The sequence below is a fragment of the Symphodus melops genome (assembly GCF_947650265.1).
Source record: "Symphodus melops genome assembly, chromosome: 6".
Classification (NCBI taxonomy): Eukaryota; Metazoa; Chordata; class Actinopteri; order Labriformes; family Labridae; genus Symphodus; species Symphodus melops.
In genome coordinates, this window is record NC_136696.1 from 10,353,660 (window position 1) to 10,371,776 (window position 18,117).

Consider the following 18,117-nt stretch of genomic DNA (forward strand, 5'->3'; position numbering starts at 1 on the left):
GAAGAAGTATTACGTCATTAATGGGTCACGTCACGCACGCGCTGCCATAACACAGCTGGCGGGAAATACTACCGCAGAGTAAAGTGTACTCGTTTGATTATTTGGTCGGACCAGGGTTAAAGTGAATGTTTTAAAAGTGACAGTTTTACTTTTAATAACATTTAAACTCGAAGGAAGATCTGGTGGTCGAACTGGACGATGGTCCAAATAGTCATAAGGTAAGGTAACGTTTCTGATTTATGTCTACAGTCTGCTTAATACTGTATTACTGAAAGTGTGTGTGTGGGAACCTATATACTGTAAATATAAACACGTGGTTTGTCAGGGACAAGAAGACAGGACTGTGGACAAGCTCTGAGTAAAGCTTGTCTATATTAAAACAGTGCGTCTACTCGAGTCTGCTATAACTGACACTTTATCTCTAATGTGCTACTAAGTAAAACTTTAAACCTGCCAAATTTAAAAGCCTTTCTACTGAGATACATGTTATTGATTTCACAGTGTCTTTATATGTTTGAGTCGAGTTTGCTGTGGCTCCGTCATCTCTATTTCTCACATTGTTATGCCCTAGATCAAGTCTTATAGGCTGACTTGTTTCCATGAGTTGAGGTTATATTTACAGTATCTGTGTATTTTGCTCTTGCAGAGGCAGTGTTGACAGCCACAGTCCTCCAGAATGGCTGCTGGTGGAGCTGCAGGGAGAAATGGTTTCCAGACATAACTCTGGTCTGGCTGGAAATGTGATGGGAGACCTGCTCTACACCAAAGAGGTAAAGAAAAGACTGAGAGCTCGCTTATGCTTACTAAAGTCGCCTCTCCACCACAGGAACGTAACCTGAGACGAGAACAATTGTGTTATTTCTTTGCAGGAATCAGGGTTTGAATTGAGTACATAGATTTAATCTGTAACGTATCTGCACGAGTGAGGATGATTTAAAGTAAAGGAATAAAACCACACTGACGTAGCAGACGGAGCAACAGAGTCCTCTATGAGACGCTATAATGAGAATTTTTGCCTTCATATCGTTGCTACTTGTGGTTTCAGCGGACTCACCATGGCAACAAAGGAGCACATACTGATGAACAGAAAACATTATGCAGCAGTTCAGTGACATACACAGAGATCGTAGCAGCGTTGGGCAGACAGTCAATGAGCTGTAGTCACAGGATATTAATGTCACTTCCCCTTCCCATTGGCTCGAGCTGAATTCTCCGGAGAATATCCTGCTGCGCCTTTCTCACATCAGCCCACTCTAAAAAAAAATTTTGGAGTCTCACAGGAGGAAATCTGGGTGAAAAGTAATAATAATAATAATAATAATACATTTTATTAAATGGCGCCTTTCAAGCCACCCAAGGTCACCTTACAGTGGATAAAAGCAATACATTAGGTTAAAACCAAACAGTTACAGTGAGTATGCCAGTTTAAACAGGTGGGTTTTGAGTTGGGATTTAAAGGTGGAGATGGACTCTGACTGTCGTATGTGGGGGGGGGAGGGAGTTCCAAAGTCTGGGTGCCGAGCAGCTGAAGGCTCGGGCACCCATGGTACTGAGGCGTGGTGTGGGGATGGTTAGCAGTCCAGCAGAGGTTGAGCGGAGGGTGCGTGAGGGGCTGTAGTGATGGAGGAGGTCGCAGAGGTAAGTGGGGGCTAGGTGGTGAAGAGCTTTGTAGGTGAGGAGGAGGTTTTTGTAGTCGATGAGATATTGTACAGGGAGCCAGTGAAGTTCAATGAGAATGGGGGTGATGTGATCAGATGATTTGGTGCGAGTGATGATCCGGGCGGCAGAGTTCTGGATGAGTTGCAGTGTGTTGATGAGTTTGGCGGGGAGTCCAGTGAGGAGGGCATTGCAATAGTCGATGCGGGAAGTGACAAATGAGTGAACTAGGATTTCGGTGCTGGACTGGGACAGTGATGGGCGGAGTCTAGAAATGTTACGGAGGTGGAAGAGGGCAGTCCGGGTGATGTTTCTAATGTGGGGAGCAAATGAGAGGGTGCTGTCTAGAATGACGCCGAGGCTTTTGACTTGGGGGGAGAAGGGTACAGGGAAACTGTCGATGATGATGGGTGGTACTGGGGTGTGTTGTGAGTTGGCGAGGGTGGGTTTGGAACCGATGAGCAGGGCCTCGGTTTTGTTGCCGTTGAGTTTTAGGAAGTTCCTGCTCATCCAGTTCCGAATGTCTTCCATGCAGGTGATGAGGGAGGTGGGAGGGGTGGCGGCAGTGGGTTTGGAGGAGATGTAGACCTGTGTGTCGTCGGCGTAACAGTGAAAGTGGATCCCATGATGGCGTAGGATTGTGCCCAGGGGGAGGAGGTAGATGATGAAGAGTAATGGACCCAAGACTGACCCCTGGGGAACACCCAGTGAAACACCCGAACACCCAGACTTGCGGTCCCTTATTTCCGTAATTGTTGGCGGTCAGTGAGGTATGATGTAAACCAGCGGAGTGCAGCACCAGTGATCCCAATGCCAGCCAGGCGGTCCAGGAATGTCGAATGCTGCGCTGAGGTCGAGGAGGATGAGTATGGTCAGAAGTCCGGAGTCAGCTGCACAGAGGAGGTCATTGGTGATTTTGACTAGGGCTGTAGGACTAAGTGTGGCTGTTTGTATTTACTCTGGAAAATATTAGGCATTTTTCAGGAGTTTTCTACAAGTTTGACAGCCCCACGAGAAGCTGCGTTTCTCACACTGAAACTTTCTTTGACCCCACCCCCGATTCTTAAGCAAGACAAAATAAAGTCAGGTAACTTCCTGTGCATGGATGTGCTCTTTTTTGTTTGTTTTTGTTATAATGGTCAATTAAACAAAATCTGTTTTGATGGACTTTTTTTTTTTTTTTCACGTGCATGAAACACTGACGGGCTTCAGCATCCTTATGCCTTGATAAGTAGGTCTGGGATTCATAGTTTCTGGTACTTTGGAGGGAAATAAAAATAAAGCAAATTTGGTTCTTTAAAAGAAAACAGGCTGTACTTTTAGGTATGTTAATAGACATAAGGTACATGCAGAGTAGAGTGGAGAAAGGTCGGTTGTTGACTTGCAAGAGCATGAGATCACAACAGGAAGCAGCCATTAAGTCATTGTTAGAGACACCGGTGTAGAGTGAAGCAGTACATAATTATTGAAATGATAATTAGTCAAAGTTGTAAAAAAAAAAAGATGATTACTCCTGTCTTGACTAACCCAGCTGATTTTCCTGTTTCCTCCACCAGGGGGTGCCAGTGCTCATTGTGGGGCATCATATTCTGTATGGGAAGCAGGTCAAACTGGAGAAACCTTTCGCTGTCCTCACCAAGCATCCTGGCCATTCACAGGATAGTGTGGGTGGCCATGACAGTGATGATGTCACACAGACGCCCATGGAAACAAACCAGCAAGGACCCAGCAACACCACATACTCTGTGTCTGCACTCATCAAACGGAAGCTGATCTTTAAGACTCGCCCCAAACCCATCATCACCAACGTGCCCAAGAAGGTCTAGCAAAGACTGACTTTACCTCCTTAGAAGGCCTTTTAAAGGGTTCATGTCAGTCTCAAAGCCGTTGCAAATGCATCTGCACACACTGTCCAGAATCAGGAGCAAGATGTGGAACCTGAAAGAAAACTGCACTGAGGGAAAATACTTTATGTGTCTTTATATGAATCCGAATCATCTTGGGTGACCACAAGCAAAGGTTTCTGTTACTTCACGCAGAAGTGTCCAAAGGGACCTTGTTTTGATGGAACAGCTTCCCTGGATTTAAGATGTCCTAATCTTACAAGAAATGTTCTCGACAGAAATTGGGTTTATATGATACTGTATACTCCATTTGTAATACAGATAGAAACCTTTACAGAAACTGTACTGCAGTGCTCTGATTGATGGACCAGGACTTTGTCTACCAGAGTGCACGATGCCTCCATAATCCTGAGAGAACTGTCTGCTGCACATGTCGCAGAGGATCACAGAGAAGCAAAACTGGTCATCAATGTTAAATAATGTCATATGTTCCTTTTATTAAAGTCATTTGTGTAAAAAAAAAAAAGCAGCTTTGAGAGTATCTTTTAATTTGTTGGGGATGAGGGTCTGCTTACCTTTGTGTTTGTCATTGTTATGAACAGCTGAAGATCAGTTTAAGGTGGAAAATTCACATAGATTTACCCCCTCCAACATTCAGCATTTATATTGCAAGAATATTTTGGAAGTGTGTTTGTTTGAAGAGGGCAGGTCCCATGTTAACGTGTAAGGATGTAAAAAGGCACCCTGTGTTCTGTAAGCCTGCTGAAGGGAGCCATTCATTCAGCTGCTGTTAAGCTTCTGTCCCCGTTGCTCAGCGGATACCTCCCACACATGCATGCATGCATATACATACAAACATACACACACACACACACTGGCTTGCTGGCAACATGCTGTCAAGTTATTAGCGATATGATGTTAAAATTAAAGATCTGTAATTTTCCTCTGTTTTTAAACTTAGTGCTGGTTTTGATTTTCATACAGTGGAATGGGAATGGTTTTAAAAATTCTCAAACCATGTGAACATGTCATTTATGCAAAAACAGGGTCAAGGTTTCGAAATACCAGATTTTTTTTCTTCCAAATTTACGACATACATGGGGAATTTATCCATCACTTAATCCTTTGGGAATTAAGGAAGACAGCATCATATATCTACTAAAGCACTTCTTGACCATATTCTCTTACTAGGATTCTTGTTTCCCCGTGTGTGTATCTCTGGTGTCTTCTTAGTCCAATCAAACACACAGCAAACGGATTAATGCCTCTCGCTTAAAGCTGTGGCGGCTCTGTTAGCCAACTCACCAACTCATCCAAGTTGAACTGCTTCAGTTATATTAAGCATTTCATTTTGAAACACTAAATTCACTTTTTGGATATTTTGTTTCACATGCAGTGAGGAAAACGTAAAATCAGAATATTGAGAAAGATAACATGGGGAAAATGTCACCACAGTCATAAAAATCATGTAGATATATTTCCATAGTGAATGGGAGGATTGTGTCCAAAACAGGAAGCATTTTTAATGACTTAGGAAAATTCCAGTATTCTGATGCTCGGAGTTAGAAGCAGCTAAAGAAACAAGACCAACCAAACATAGAAAGACATTTTCTTTTGTTTTTTTATTGTATGTGTCGTTTTTTTTAACTTTCAAGTTTAAACTTAAACAGCAGTCTTAAATAAAACAATATGAACACAACTTCAGTGGTACAATGTCCACTCGTCAATGCAAAAAGATCAGTGTAGGCACAGATATTCTAATGTTGACACTGACATACAGGAACTTTTAAGTCTGAATATATCCGATCTGTAATGATACATGTTTCTAAAAACACAAAAAAAAACCTCTTTAGTGTCTCTCTTTGGTTTCCAGTCTTAAAACCGTTGTTGATGAAAGGAACAAAGAAAACGATATTTATAATGTAAAAGGTCACCAATGCCCAAAATTAAGAGAATAGTGTCCAATAGTACTTTATTGTTACACAAACCATAATTGGCACCTCTACAAGTTAAAAAAGTGACCATATAAAAATCACTGCATTACTAAATAAACCACAACCCATTGGTGAGAATTGGACCACAATGTAAAACTACAAGTTCCTCATTTGGAACTTCCCAGCAGCACCAAAAGTATATCTGCATGTCACATGTTCAGAAATGTTCCGATTGTCTGTTTGGGAGAATCACAGCTGCTCCACAAAATACAGCTGGAGCAGATGATTGTGCTGTTCATAGCGGATGCCCAAGCTCTTTCTGTTTGGCTCTGATGACATCCACATCTAAACATTTGAATGCAAGCATTGTGGAAGGAAAGGTTCCTAAAATCTCTGTATTTCCTGAATATTGGAACATGTCAGCAGTAGTTACAATCTGACCACTTTTAAAGACTAGGTTCAGATTTTTTTAGAGGTACCAGCTGTAGCTGTGGCTCACAAAGTGTACATGATATTTTATATACCCAGTGTGAAAAATACAGCCAATGGTAATGCTCAGTTACTTAAACAGTGAGGAGTCAGCTGGTTCCTGTCTTCTGCTAGTTTGCATCGTTTTGCAGATTGACCAAAGAAATCATCTAGAATAATCATCATGTACACAAACACTTGTTTTTATTAAATATCACTCAGCAGAATTTCAAACTTATGTATTTCAATTTGAAGCTTTAGTCACTGTAACACAAAGCCTTTTGTATATAGCCATGGAACCAAAAAGTCCACTAGGATGGCCAAAGACATGGTTGAGTCTGAAAAATGCAAAACCTTAAAGTTCAAAATCTGTACAACCCACAAGTGAAGGCTAGATCATTACAGCCAAACAAGTAAATGACTCATCTTTCTTCTTTTATAGTTTCCTTCATGTACTATATTTTTACCAAAACTACTATCTCTTCTTCTTCTTTTTTAAACCAGTGAACAAAGCCCTGAAGGCTGCTGGAAACGTAATTTGTGCTACCACCATGTAATGTGGTTGTGCTGACTGACATAAAAAAATAAGCTTTCATGTTGTGGACACAAAATACACTTGAATAACATGAGTTTGAAATGTGTGCTGGTTCAAGGATGTAATTAAGAAGAAGAAGTTAGCCTCGACGTGGTTTTGAGAGAAATACGGCTTGTGGCGCTCATGTAGTTTCAAAGATGTTTTGTTTCATATTGAACCCTCTGAGTTGGGGTGAAGCCTACACTCAAGAAACACACGTTTCCTTTAGAATTGTAGGGTTAAGAACTGTGCAGTTGAGGTTTAGACTGTCGGGAATCTGCGTGCAGTCACTGATGCTAAGCTAGCGGTCACTTGGTCAGTAAATCCTTGAAACGCATATTGCAGTTTTCAAAACCATACTGCCTGACTTTAAAGATGCCACAAAGGGGGACAAAGTTTAAATTATTGTTCTAAGTCGTGGTTTAAAAGTAATGCAATAACTACAACAACCCATCACTTTGAGACACAATTATATGACTCAGTTTTCAATTAGTCATTCTTGTGAAAGCAATGGCTTTATAATTCTCTAGAAACTCAACCGAAACCTTTTATGTAAGCAAAAAATACCTTGATAGTTGTTTTTTTTGGAGGAGAGTTTTCCTGAACCCTATTTCTTATGCCTGTATAACTGTTAGATAGTTCGCTCTTCATAACCTTTTACAGGGAGGAGAAAATACTACACCAACCAGGTAACAAATGAATAGTAGGTATTGTATTGTGAGAGACTTGTGAAATCCTTAACCTATTTAATTTGTTACAACCCAGAAGAAGAACCACATTTTTAGATGAATTATGTGGATCTGTATTGCTGTCCATCTTTATTGTCTACAAGCAGTGAATGTATCACCTGAAAGTCGTTGGTCATATTACTTGTCCATTGACTAAACTCATAATTCACTAGGAACTTTAGTTGTTCTCCTCTTCACTTTTTACTGTCTTTACAGTGTTATGAGGTTGATTCTTAGAGCACCAGGATTTTTACCCTCGAGTTGACACAGCTTCCTCTTTCACATAAGCACCCTTCAAATGTGTATACTGATGCAAAGTCAAGTATTTTAGATGAAAAGGCATTTGCAAAACTTCCAAGAGTTTCTTTCCATTCTGTCTGGACATCTTAGAAGAGGCTCTCTTTCAATTCCATCTTACCTTCATAAAAAAAGGAAGGAACTTACAAAACTGATAAATAAGTAAAGAGGACCTTCATGTTTCTCAAATCATCCGACCACTAATATGATCACAGTTGTCCAGCTTACCTTTACACACAAGGTATATAAGCTAACTGTACCCATTATTTAACTGTGGTTCTTATCAGCATATCAAGAGTGTGAACACTTTATTAACTGGCTCACTCCTGTTTGGCTTTTCAATATGAAGCACCATTGAACTTGCTTTAAATAGGAAGGCTGAATGGATTGATCCAGTGTTCATGGTTAGTCCCCCAGTTGAATTCTATTTGCTCTGCTAGTATTTCAGATTCACACCTTTGTAGCACCAGTGATGAAGATGTGAGCTGATTACTTTAGTAGCTCACAGGGTCAACAGAGACCCTGTCGTCGTACTGCCAGAAAAAAAGCTCAAACGTTCTACCAGCCTCTCTGGAATCAGGTTTATGCCTCTGCATAAGGTAGGTGATACTGCTCCTCTCTCTTGTTACACCTTTTGGCTACGATTGCCAGGTAGAGCACCAACAGAATGAGCCAGTAGCAAGCGTAGAGTATTGTCCCTGCTATCAACAAGGCTTTTTCTGTCTCACTTAATGGCTCCTGTGTTTCACAGTAGATTGTATACACCACACCTCCAAGCAGTACTATAGCCCACACTGTCACAGGAATGGCGCCTATTAAGTTGATAACAATCTTCTTGCGGCCTGATGTGCCCCAACCTGCCTTGTTGATGGTGAGCAAGGCAAATATTTTGGCAGGAAGCAAGCTTGACATGTAGAGCAGAGAGTAAAGGGACATGAAAATCATGACCAAGCTGCCACGAAGGAAACAGGCGTAGGTAGCCTTCACCATGCCGACCAGCTGGACTGTCAATAAAAAGAGTAGAATGTTCCACAGCCTCCCACGGTAGAAGAGATGGATAACCGTGGCAACCAAGAAAAAGGGGAAGAAGCCAGTAACCACGGACTCATAGGTCATCCAGAGGCTGTGCTTGTGGAACCACAGGGCATTGTAAAGCCACTCACGAAAGTAAGACTTGCTCCATCGTGTCTGCTGGTTAAGCCAACGCAGGTACTGCGTCGGAGTCTCAGTCTGGCACTGTGACCGCGCTGTAAATTTTGTCTTGTAGCCAAAACTGAGCACCCGATTAGTGAGGTGTCGGTCATCGCCAAAGCTGCATTTAGAGCCTAGAAAGGTTTGATGGTACCAGGGCTCCAGGAAGCGCTGGAGCAAGGTGTTCCTGTACATCCCCAGAGGACCGCTGATACACTGGACACATCCAAAGTAAGACTGACAGGCCCGCTCAATGTTGAAGGCCATCCAGTAGCGCACACTGCTGAGGAAGGAGATCCACGAGTCATACTTGTTCAGTATCTGGAGGAGTGGAAAGTGGAGAAGTTAGTCCAAAACAGTCAAAAGGAATAACAGAAGACCTTTAGGTTTAGTTGCATTGTCACAATGGTGTACTGACTTTCTAATCACCTCCCTATAGGTCATTAATTGACTTTCCAACCAAGCCTTTCAGTCCATGCTACATACTGTACTACATACAATACAAACATACCAGTAAATGCATTTAACATGAGCAACCACATACACTTGGTTTGATAGGTTCAAAGGGCGAACACAAAAAACATTGGTTCTCTAAACCAAAATTGTGGCCATGATTGTCTGGACATGGGAATTCACTGAATAAGAGCCCATGTAGGCAGTTGTAGTTATGTACAATGTAGGATTTAACTGCATGATAACTGCTAGCACAAGACAATATAGTTGGCAGTGCTTTGTAAAAAGGAATTCACATTGAATTTTCACCTGCAAATCAAGGCTGATAACATTTGTTTTCTTGTAGCTGTAGTCTTTGCCCTTCATTATAATTCTTTATGATTATACTTGACATAACAAGTATAATATTTTACCTGAACGTCCCCACCAACCCCTCCAACCATTGGATCGTCCTCAAGAATCTTCAGCATTTCTATGGTGCATGCTGGGTCCAGAACAGTGTCTGAATCACACACCTGAAGAATGAAACACAACACTGCAGGTCACACAATAAATGCAAGTTTGTCTTGAACCATTTTCCAAATTAAGGCCACAACAGGTGTTGTGGACCAGTAACATTGAGGCTAAAATTCATGAGAGGAATGAGAGGCTGCTGACAGACAACCAACCCAGCTGCTTTATTTAATCTGTATATACCTGGGTCAGTTGTGGACACGACTTTTGACCCAAAGCACAGCTACAGAGATCATGCAACAGCTGGCCATGAAGCAATATGAACAAACATCTCTTGGAATGCAAAGCAGAGAACTCTTTGTACTAGAAATTCACTGTAGGTTGATAGATAGATAGATAGATAGATAGATAGATAGATAGATAGATAGATAGATAGATAGATAGATAGATAGATAGATAGATAGATAGATAGATCGATAGATCGATAGATCGATAGATAGATAGATTAGAGAGTTCCAGTATTCCAAGAGTATTGTCTGAACATGCTCGCATCCTCATGTGCACATGAATTCAAAATAGCCCATTACTAAAGACTTCGTGTAGTTTGGTTATATTCACAGACTTTAACGTTTTATTGGTCCTTGATGTCTGATGATTGATGATGCCTTTCCCTGACGGAAAAAACGTCTCTGTCTACCTCTCCATCTTTAGCCTGCTCCACTTTTCAGACAGCTAGTGAGCCAGTGAGCTAAAACAGGCCGTTTGGAGACTTTCCCTTCATGACGTCACAGAGGGCAGTAACCACTCCCCAGGTGGGTGACACACAGCACTATTTCAAAGTAGAAGTACATGGATAGCATACTGTGTTGTGTGTTTGGGACCTTACCTGTACATAGTCCACGGTGTCCCCCAGCGCTTTAAAAGCAGTGTACATCACCTCTCTCTTCCCTCCCCATTCCTGCATGATGCAGGAGTAGCGGCAGCCTCTGACCAGCCGAGCCACTCGTATTGCCTCCTCCATATGCACGGTGCTCCTCCCTCCACCTTCCACACAGCCTCCTCCACTCCCATCACTGTGGTAGTTTCCCTTCCACACCATGCTACCAGCCTGGTCAGCCCCACCCATCACCTCCTGGAAAATGTCCATCATGTAGCGATCCTCAGGCCGGTTGCCATCCACTACTAGCACCACCTTCAGGCTAGGGAAGGAGATTCGTCTAACACTGCGGAGGCACTTCCTCAGGTAGTCTGGGTCTTCCTGGTAGGCAGCTATGCAGAGGGCCACAGTGCGACGGAGATGCTGAGGCCGGGCAGGGCTTCTCATCCGTCGATGCTCCAGGAAAGCAAAAAGGCTCTGGAGAAAGAGGTGGAGGGAGAGGAAGGCACCATAGAGGCCAAAGGAGAGGTGATGTTGCTCTGTGTGGATGAACTGGTAGCCTATACACAAAGAAATACAATCGAGACAGGTGTGAACAAAAACCATCACACATTTAAATTCTATATAGTATATGTAAAAAGTGGATTGTACCCTTTTATTTTTAAAGCTAAAGGCAAAAGATGAAGGCTTAGCCTTGCTTATACACCTAACATTTCTTTAGTTCCCCATATATGTTGGTTAATATCGAAGTTCACCTGTGACGTAGGCCAGCAAGATGGTGAAGAGAACCACCGCAGCAAAAAGGGTGGTGATCACGATGTTCAGCGCATTTCTGCAGCGAGAGGGCATCTGAAGATGGACGAAGATGTCAGCCGGAGTGGACCCCAACAGAAACCAAGGTGAGAATCGCGAGGTCCAAGGAGAGATGTTCAAGGATAGTTTAGGGATTTGAAGAGTGGAGATGAGATGGGGGAGGGGTAGAAACAAGGGAGCAATAGAAAAAAAAATGCAAGTTGTTTACTAGAACACATTCATAACATTGCCATCGAGAAATTCTTGTCATTTTGCTCGTATGGACGCACCCACTCTCAGCACATGTGAGGAATTTGAGCATGTTATGCAGCACATGAAAGCAGTTGATTAACACAGGTCTGTTGTATACATCAGGTGAGTGCATGAGGAGGGCCTCAGGACTCTAGAGTTGGGCTGAAAACTCTGACAGAGAAAGCTTGTAACGTCTCATTAGTTGACCTAAGTGCCACTTCCTGCTTGTTGTGTAAACCCTTTCATCAGCCACCATCAGCTGAAGGCTCACCGACATCAGTCACTGATATCATGTAGATGCATAGTAGAGAGAAAACAGTCACTGTATTGTAAGGCTGGTTTACAGCTTGTATCTTTATAACACACTTAACTGCTGCAATTAGCACTCATAATAGAGCTACTATTAACAGAAGATGTCATTAAACCTCTTTTGGTAACAGTACTCTGAATGACTGTTGTTGCCAAACACAAACTATTGTTGGTGTTTTTTCTACAAATTCTATATCTCCAACAGCACTTCTTTAATTAATGTCAATGATGTTTGAACAACAAGTATCCTAAGGGAACTACTACAACCAGTGACACTTCGAGAGTCTTATGGGGATGATGCAAAAATCTATTGGGGGGCCCTCCGACCAGTGTTCATCACCATGTCTGCCAGCCAACGCTTACTCCTCCTTACTCCTTTTTACTGTTCTTTGTTCTATAATAAGAGTAGGATAATTCCTCTTCGTTTATAGTGACTTTAATGCACAAACTTTAATGCAATGCTTAGTAAGGCAACGAGTGAGCACCCCCTCCTGGTCTGGGCAGTTGCCTGTCTTGCTTGACAAGAAGCACGTCTGACTACAACCACTGATGTTAATAATGAAACTGTCAATATTACAACTACTCCTGCTGCAATCAGTATAATTATTACAATATCCCACCTTTAAATCACTCATGCTGTAACATTAAAGCTTTTCTTGGGAGTTATTAATTGGTCATGTAACAGGTTGAAAATATTACTTATTCCTTATATGATCTTGGTAAACTGACTATTGGTATTGGCAAAATTTTATTTTAGCCAGATAGATGCCAATAGCATTTGATTGGCCATCTTGTCTTCACTAGCAGCTGCTATCTTTTCAACCAGTAATTTAAAGCTGAATGTGCCTTAAAAATGTGAATATCTATATCTATCTATCTACACAGATCGAAGATAGATCTAAGAAAGATATCAGTTTACATCTCGGATTTTTTCTCTTCCCCATCTTTTCTCTTCCCCCCACCACCCCAAAGATCCCATATCGTTTTTTTTTTTTTTGGTTTTTTTTCACAGCAAAGATTCACATGGAGAGATTTGTTTGGCTGTCAAAAGACAGCAGAAGGGTTTTTCATCTCTCATGTCCAAGTCTAGTAAGACTTAAATTCCCCCCAGGAGCTTTTTATACTGTTAACCTTCAATAACAAATACATCTAAAGCTACAACCATGCTAACACTACTAAGAAGAATAAATAGTATTAGTGACACAAAACCACAAATGTAAACATTACAGCAAAATTATTACAAACAAACCTACTTTTATGAAATCTTATTTTAACCAGCAAATTCTTCACAGGATTACACCTCACTGAAGTCTGATGGACATTCAGTAACTTGCAGTGAAAGAACCTAAAGCTGAGCACCACCTGCCCTTCTCCTCTCCTTCATCTTCCTTCCACCCTCTCCTAAATCCCCCCTCCCATCAGCCCCTCTGGCACTCCCTCATCCTCTCTCGTGGTTAATAGCTTTAATTAAAGGCCAGCCGGAGCTTGGCCAGCGCTCAGGACCAGTCGAAACGGAGGAACAATTCTGTCCTTTCATTCATGAAATTACCCTCAAACTGCCACTCCACCTGGCCAGGAGAGAAAAACGGATCATTACGTCTATACTCCTCTCAGAGAGGATGTAGAGATTTTCATGGCACTGAATCGCACTTCAGTCTCCATAGATCTGTAGTCTATGTGGACCCCATCCAAGAATACTGTCAATGTGGTTCTGACAGATGGGAATTTTGAAAATAGAGGTGTAGAAATGCACAAGAAAACACTGGTATCAGTTTACCTAATTTCTCCTTGTTTCTCTTTTGTATTTGTTATCCTGGCACCGACTGATTTTTCCCCTGATACTGGTATTCTTGTTGTAAATAATGACTTCGCTCTCATTCTGGAAAAAAGATCTTCCAAAAACAGATGAATAAAAACCTAAAATACGACATTTTGTAAAATATTAACAGGTTTTTCATGCATTTATTTTGAAATGATATTCGTTTACAATATTTTTTTTTAAAAGGGTTGTTAGAAATTAGAACTTTAAATAATTTTGAAAGTACTGTATTAGAAATAGGTTACCTTTACTTTTCTGACAACAGCATCACCAAGAACGCATCAGCTATTTGTTTCACAATCTCTTCTGTTTTTTCAGTATCTACAAAGAGCCTAAAAATATCCAAAGTAAGCTAACCCTAACCCTACTTTACTTGTACAAAACAAAGATAGATAGACCTTAACATCATTCAGACGCCACATGTCTTCTGAGGATTGTCTAAGTAACACACCCTTTTTTTTCTCCTTTTTTTTTTTTTAACCATTTCTTTGATCCTTCACAGTAATGGTGCACTTTACGTCCCTGTGGGATATGTATATGGAGCACATTTTGGCCACTTTGAGCAGGAGATGTGTGATCCATGGTGGATTATAGCAGCAGGCTGGGGCAGTAAGGTCTGAACGCCCTGGAGCCTCAGGACAGATAACAAGCTGACATGGACTGTTGATTAGAGGGCCACATTCACCAGAGGGGGTTGTTGGCTGCTAGGGAGCTGGGATTAGTCAGGGGACCAGAGGGGGGACAGGTGCTATTAGCCTCAAGGTGACATCTGCTGCCGGGCCATCCTGTCCACATCCACATACTTCTCTCCATCAATTGTGAAATCAAACACTTCAGAAAGTATAGTATAAACATTTACTGACTTTTCATTTATTATTAATAGGTATGCTAAATTCCTTTACTCTAAATAGCACAATGAAGCGCAATTGAAGAAGAGGCACAAGTCAGCAGCAAAGGATCTTTTTCTCTATCATAACACAAGGACAGACACATTTCTGGTTGAATGCACAGAAACTGACCCCACAAAATGACATCATATATATCTGACAACCAGAGAAGCATATAGTTGGACTACAACAGCAACACTAGTACCATTATTTTGTAAGTAAATTGTGAACTACCAAAACTGTTTTTTAAATCATTATGATGACCATTTGATACAAATTTGTTTTTAAATAGTTTCCTCACACTAGAGAAATGTTGGTAATATTTGATAGAGAATTAAAATTGTTTTGCTCATGAACACTTTTATTGAATGCACCTTGCTATTGTCCAGGTTCCAGGTTGAATAAATCAAAAAAGTACTATATTCCAATTGTTTAAAACGTATAATCTGGAAAGTGGACTGCCTCGCTTTGTTAATTCTGATGTGAGTAATTAAATCAATATAGAAACATAGCTAAAAACTCTTTACAAACTCAAACAAAGATAAACAATAACTAAATGATATCAAGAGCTCATCACTAGTGTTGTGATGTTCAGCATGGATTAACTTTTCTGACCGAGTGATGAAAAAAAACAACAGCCTGTAAAACATTCAGAGATTTGCCTCTAGAGGGCTCTATTAGTGCCTCCGCTTCCATCTTTGTAGCACAAACTTCTCTTTTACAGACTTTGTTACATAATAAGCGATGTGATGCGTACATGGAAAAATCTAAAACAGTACTCGCAGCAGAGATGTGTAAGGAGTGCATAGGCTGTCACGGGGAAACTGGCAGATTGAAAAAATGTCGAATACTTAAACTGGCCTGTTTGATGCCAATAAGGGTAATTTAACTGTGACTGAAATAGGCCAGATTCAGCCAAATTGTTCTCAGAATAAAATGTAAGTAATGTAAATCAGTGTAAATGGTAAATGGACTCGAGCTTGTCTAACTATATGGCAGATGGCAGTTGTTGCCATAGTGAGACAATCAGAAGTAACCATTCCCATTCATATGTATTCATACAATGTCGATGAGGTAGCGGGAGCAATGTGGGGTTAAGTGTCTTGCCCAAGGACTCATCGGACATCAGCCAAAAGCCCAAGAATAAAAAAATCGACCAGCCTCATTAAGACTGTGTGTCCTCTAATCAGCCTTAATCTAACGACAGGTTACAGAAGTAGAAGAAAGTTTCTATCATCTTGTTGCTTTTTTAAACTTTAACAACGTACTGTTACAGCACATACCAAACACAATGTATGAATGTAACTTCACTGACATAAAAACGTCATTAAACCAAAATCTCAATCTGTTTGTAAACGTAACCAAGCAGCATGTTTACGTTCATAAGTTAAAATAACCCTACATAATATGTTGTCCCCTTATAAAGCATAATTAAGCTTTTTTTTTTTAAAGTAGTAAAGTCGAGAATTAATGCTTTAAATAAGGGTTTGTGGAGTTTTAAAGTTGACCTGAAACAATTAAATATGACATCGGTCCTATTAGGTCATTAATGTTCGTGCGATAGAGAGGAGTTGTAATTACTCTTCCTGGTGGCTTGTCTGGCCCCTCAAGTACAAGCCAGCTGCCTTTGTTGATTCCCAAGAGCCATCATAAGGTTTTGAATCATTTGTAAGGTAAACATCATGGACACCAGGAAGAGTCACAGCACAAATGAATTAAACTGAATTCATGTTAATTCTCTTTGCAGCAACTGATCACAGTGCTAACCTTTGTTGAGTTTGATTCCTCTCTTTCCGTCTTCTTTTAATACCCATTAACTGAATGTTATCCAGCTTTTTTTTTTCCTGATCAGAAAGTGTTATGACTTAACCTATGCATAAGGTTTCACTCTGTTCAAACAGTCTATCTGTTTGACTATTAAACAGTCATACAGGTCCAGCATGGTCATGATGCCATGGAAAATGTTTTCTGTTTTCTTTGGAGACTCTAGACGCATTCAAACAGCCACTCTGAGGTGTTTCAGTCTGCTGTTTAATGGACTCTGTCTGCCTGTGTACAGTGAAAACACTTACTCAGTAATATTGTTTCTTAAATCTTAAATCTTCCTCCTTCAAATCAATCAGAACAAACGCTGCAGCTTCCACATCCTATTCAAATGATTGGTTGTCTGACTCACTCACTCACTCACGTTCTCTCTCTCTCTCTCACACACATACACACACACACACACACACACACACACACACACACACACACACACACACACACAGTGTAAGGAAGAAAAAATATTTTCTCTACCTCACAGTGCAAACACATTCATCGCACCAGCCTGAACACACTCACCTCTTTGTCCGTCATTTTCTAACTTAGCTTTAATGATGGCCATTCCACATTTCCAAAAACTTTCCACTCTGTTTTAGTCCCTGTTGAACATGCTTGCTCTTATTCATGAATAGTGTCATTCATCGTCTTCTTCAAAACCTGTACATCTACCTGGAAGATTTGACCTCCTCTCATGTAATCTTCATCTTAAAGCGACATTTAAATGCTCAGCTGGTTAGATCAAGAATGATCGTTCTTATCTCTAACTCAGCATCATAAGTATCAGATTGTCAAACATACCTTCTTGATCCAGTGGACCCTCTGTCCTGCTCTCCCTCCGCCTGGTCCGTCCGTTGAGCCGGGACGTCCAGCCGTCTTCCTCTCCTCAGCACAGCGCTCTCCTTGTTCTGTCCCCCTCCTCTCACCAGCTCACACTACATCTTTATTCCAGCTTGCTCGCGTAATTCAGGAGATCCCACATCCAAAAATATAGCCGACAGGCAGCAGAAACCACCACCCTCCACCACTGCTTTCTAAGAGCCAGCCTCCCCAATGCCTGCTCCTCCTCCTCCTCCTCCTTCTATCTCCCAGGACTGTCCCAGGGCATGAAGCCCCCAGCTGAGATGTGAGGAGAGGTGCTCAGCCAGCAGCTGATGCTGGTGCAGCCTTACATCTGTAGATTTCCGGCTGGGGGAAGCGGCTCGTCCCCTCTCTTCCTCCGGTGCTCTCCATCCTGAGCGAAGGGCCAAAGTGATGTGAAGGTGAAGGTTGAGGGCCAAAAAAAATGTTGATCCAAATCTTGTCCTCAAGTGTGATTTCTCCCTTTCCTGCTGTGATGAATCATCAGTCCTTCTGCCTCCTTGTCCTCTGCCCCGTGCTGCAGTATCAACTCGTCATTATATTTGCAGCAAAGCCTGATCCTTTTCCCTGCTCTGTCACACTCTCCTGCCTGGCTGGCACTGCTATGCTTCTCCTCCACAGCTCAGCTCTCTTTTTCTTCTTTAACCCCCCCAAACACACACACACACACTTTCATTTTCTCTCCCTCCTCCCCTACCCTTTCCTTGGACACCCCAGCTCGCTCCCTATCTCTCTGCAATGCAGCCAGCAGCCTCCAACAAGCTGGGGGACTGCTTGACTTGAGCCCCCTCTCCTCTCCACCTCTCCCCCTGACTCAAAGCATCCTTTATGGGGCTTATTTGTCTACCCTCCCTCCCTCCTATTCCTCTCTCCTCCTGTTCCGAGGCTGCACTTGCTGACG

The 18,117-nt window shown here is 41.7% G+C and overlaps 2 protein-coding genes across 3 annotated transcripts; one reads left to right on the plus strand and one right to left on the minus strand.

The window, feature by feature from the left end:
• The first annotated feature begins 29 nt into the window (after nucleotides 1-29).
• chtf8 (CTF8, chromosome transmission fidelity factor 8 homolog) lies at nucleotides 30-4,026 on the plus strand. 2 transcript variants are annotated; one of them, XM_079345691.1, is made up of 3 exons: nucleotides 30-218; nucleotides 647-770; nucleotides 3,213-4,026. In XM_079345691.1, the coding sequence occupies exons 1-3, from the start codon at nucleotides 199-201 to the stop codon at nucleotides 3,480-3,482; spliced, it is 414 nt and encodes a 137-aa protein (XP_079201817.1). In that variant the 5' UTR covers nucleotides 30-198; the 3' UTR covers nucleotides 3,483-4,026. The 2 variants fall into 2 exon arrangements, with proteins under 2 accessions (XP_079201817.1, XP_079201818.1); XM_079345692.1 differs by having other exon boundaries at nucleotides 653-770.
• Nucleotides 4,027-7,051: 3,025 nt separating this feature from the next.
• On the minus strand, nucleotides 7,052-17,839 carry has3 (hyaluronan synthase 3). The gene is made up of 5 exons (XM_079345631.1): nucleotides 17,157-17,839; nucleotides 11,231-11,324; nucleotides 10,485-11,035; nucleotides 9,559-9,660; nucleotides 7,052-9,013 (listed from the first exon to the last, which is right to left on the minus strand). The coding sequence occupies exons 2-5, from the start codon at nucleotides 11,322-11,324 to the stop codon at nucleotides 8,084-8,086; spliced, it is 1,677 nt and encodes a 558-aa protein (XP_079201757.1). The 5' UTR covers nucleotides 17,157-17,839; the 3' UTR covers nucleotides 7,052-8,083.
• Nucleotides 17,840-18,117: the final 278 nt, after the last annotated feature.

Excerpts from the sequence above, each read along its gene's own strand:
- has3 (XM_079345631.1), bottom strand. The coding sequence starts at position 11,324 with ATGCCCTCTCGCTGCAGAAATGCGCTGAACATCGTGATCACCACCCTT. Across the intron at positions 11,036-11,230 it reads CTTGCTGGCCTACGTCACAG|GCTACCAGTTCATCCACACA; the intron begins GTGAACTTCGAT and ends CTTTGTGTATAG. Across the intron at positions 9,014-9,558 it reads GGGTTGGTGGGGACGTTCAG|ATACTGAACAAGTATGACTC; the intron begins GTAAAATATTAT and ends CCACTCCTCCAG.
- chtf8 (XM_079345691.1), top strand. The coding sequence starts at position 199 with ATGGTCCAAATAGTCATAAG. Across the intron at positions 219-646 it reads ATGGTCCAAATAGTCATAAG|AGGCAGTGTTGACAGCCACA; the intron begins GTAAGGTAACGT and ends TTGCTCTTGCAG. Across the intron at positions 771-3,212 it reads ACCTGCTCTACACCAAAGAG|GGGGTGCCAGTGCTCATTGT; the intron begins GTAAAGAAAAGA and ends TTCCTCCACCAG.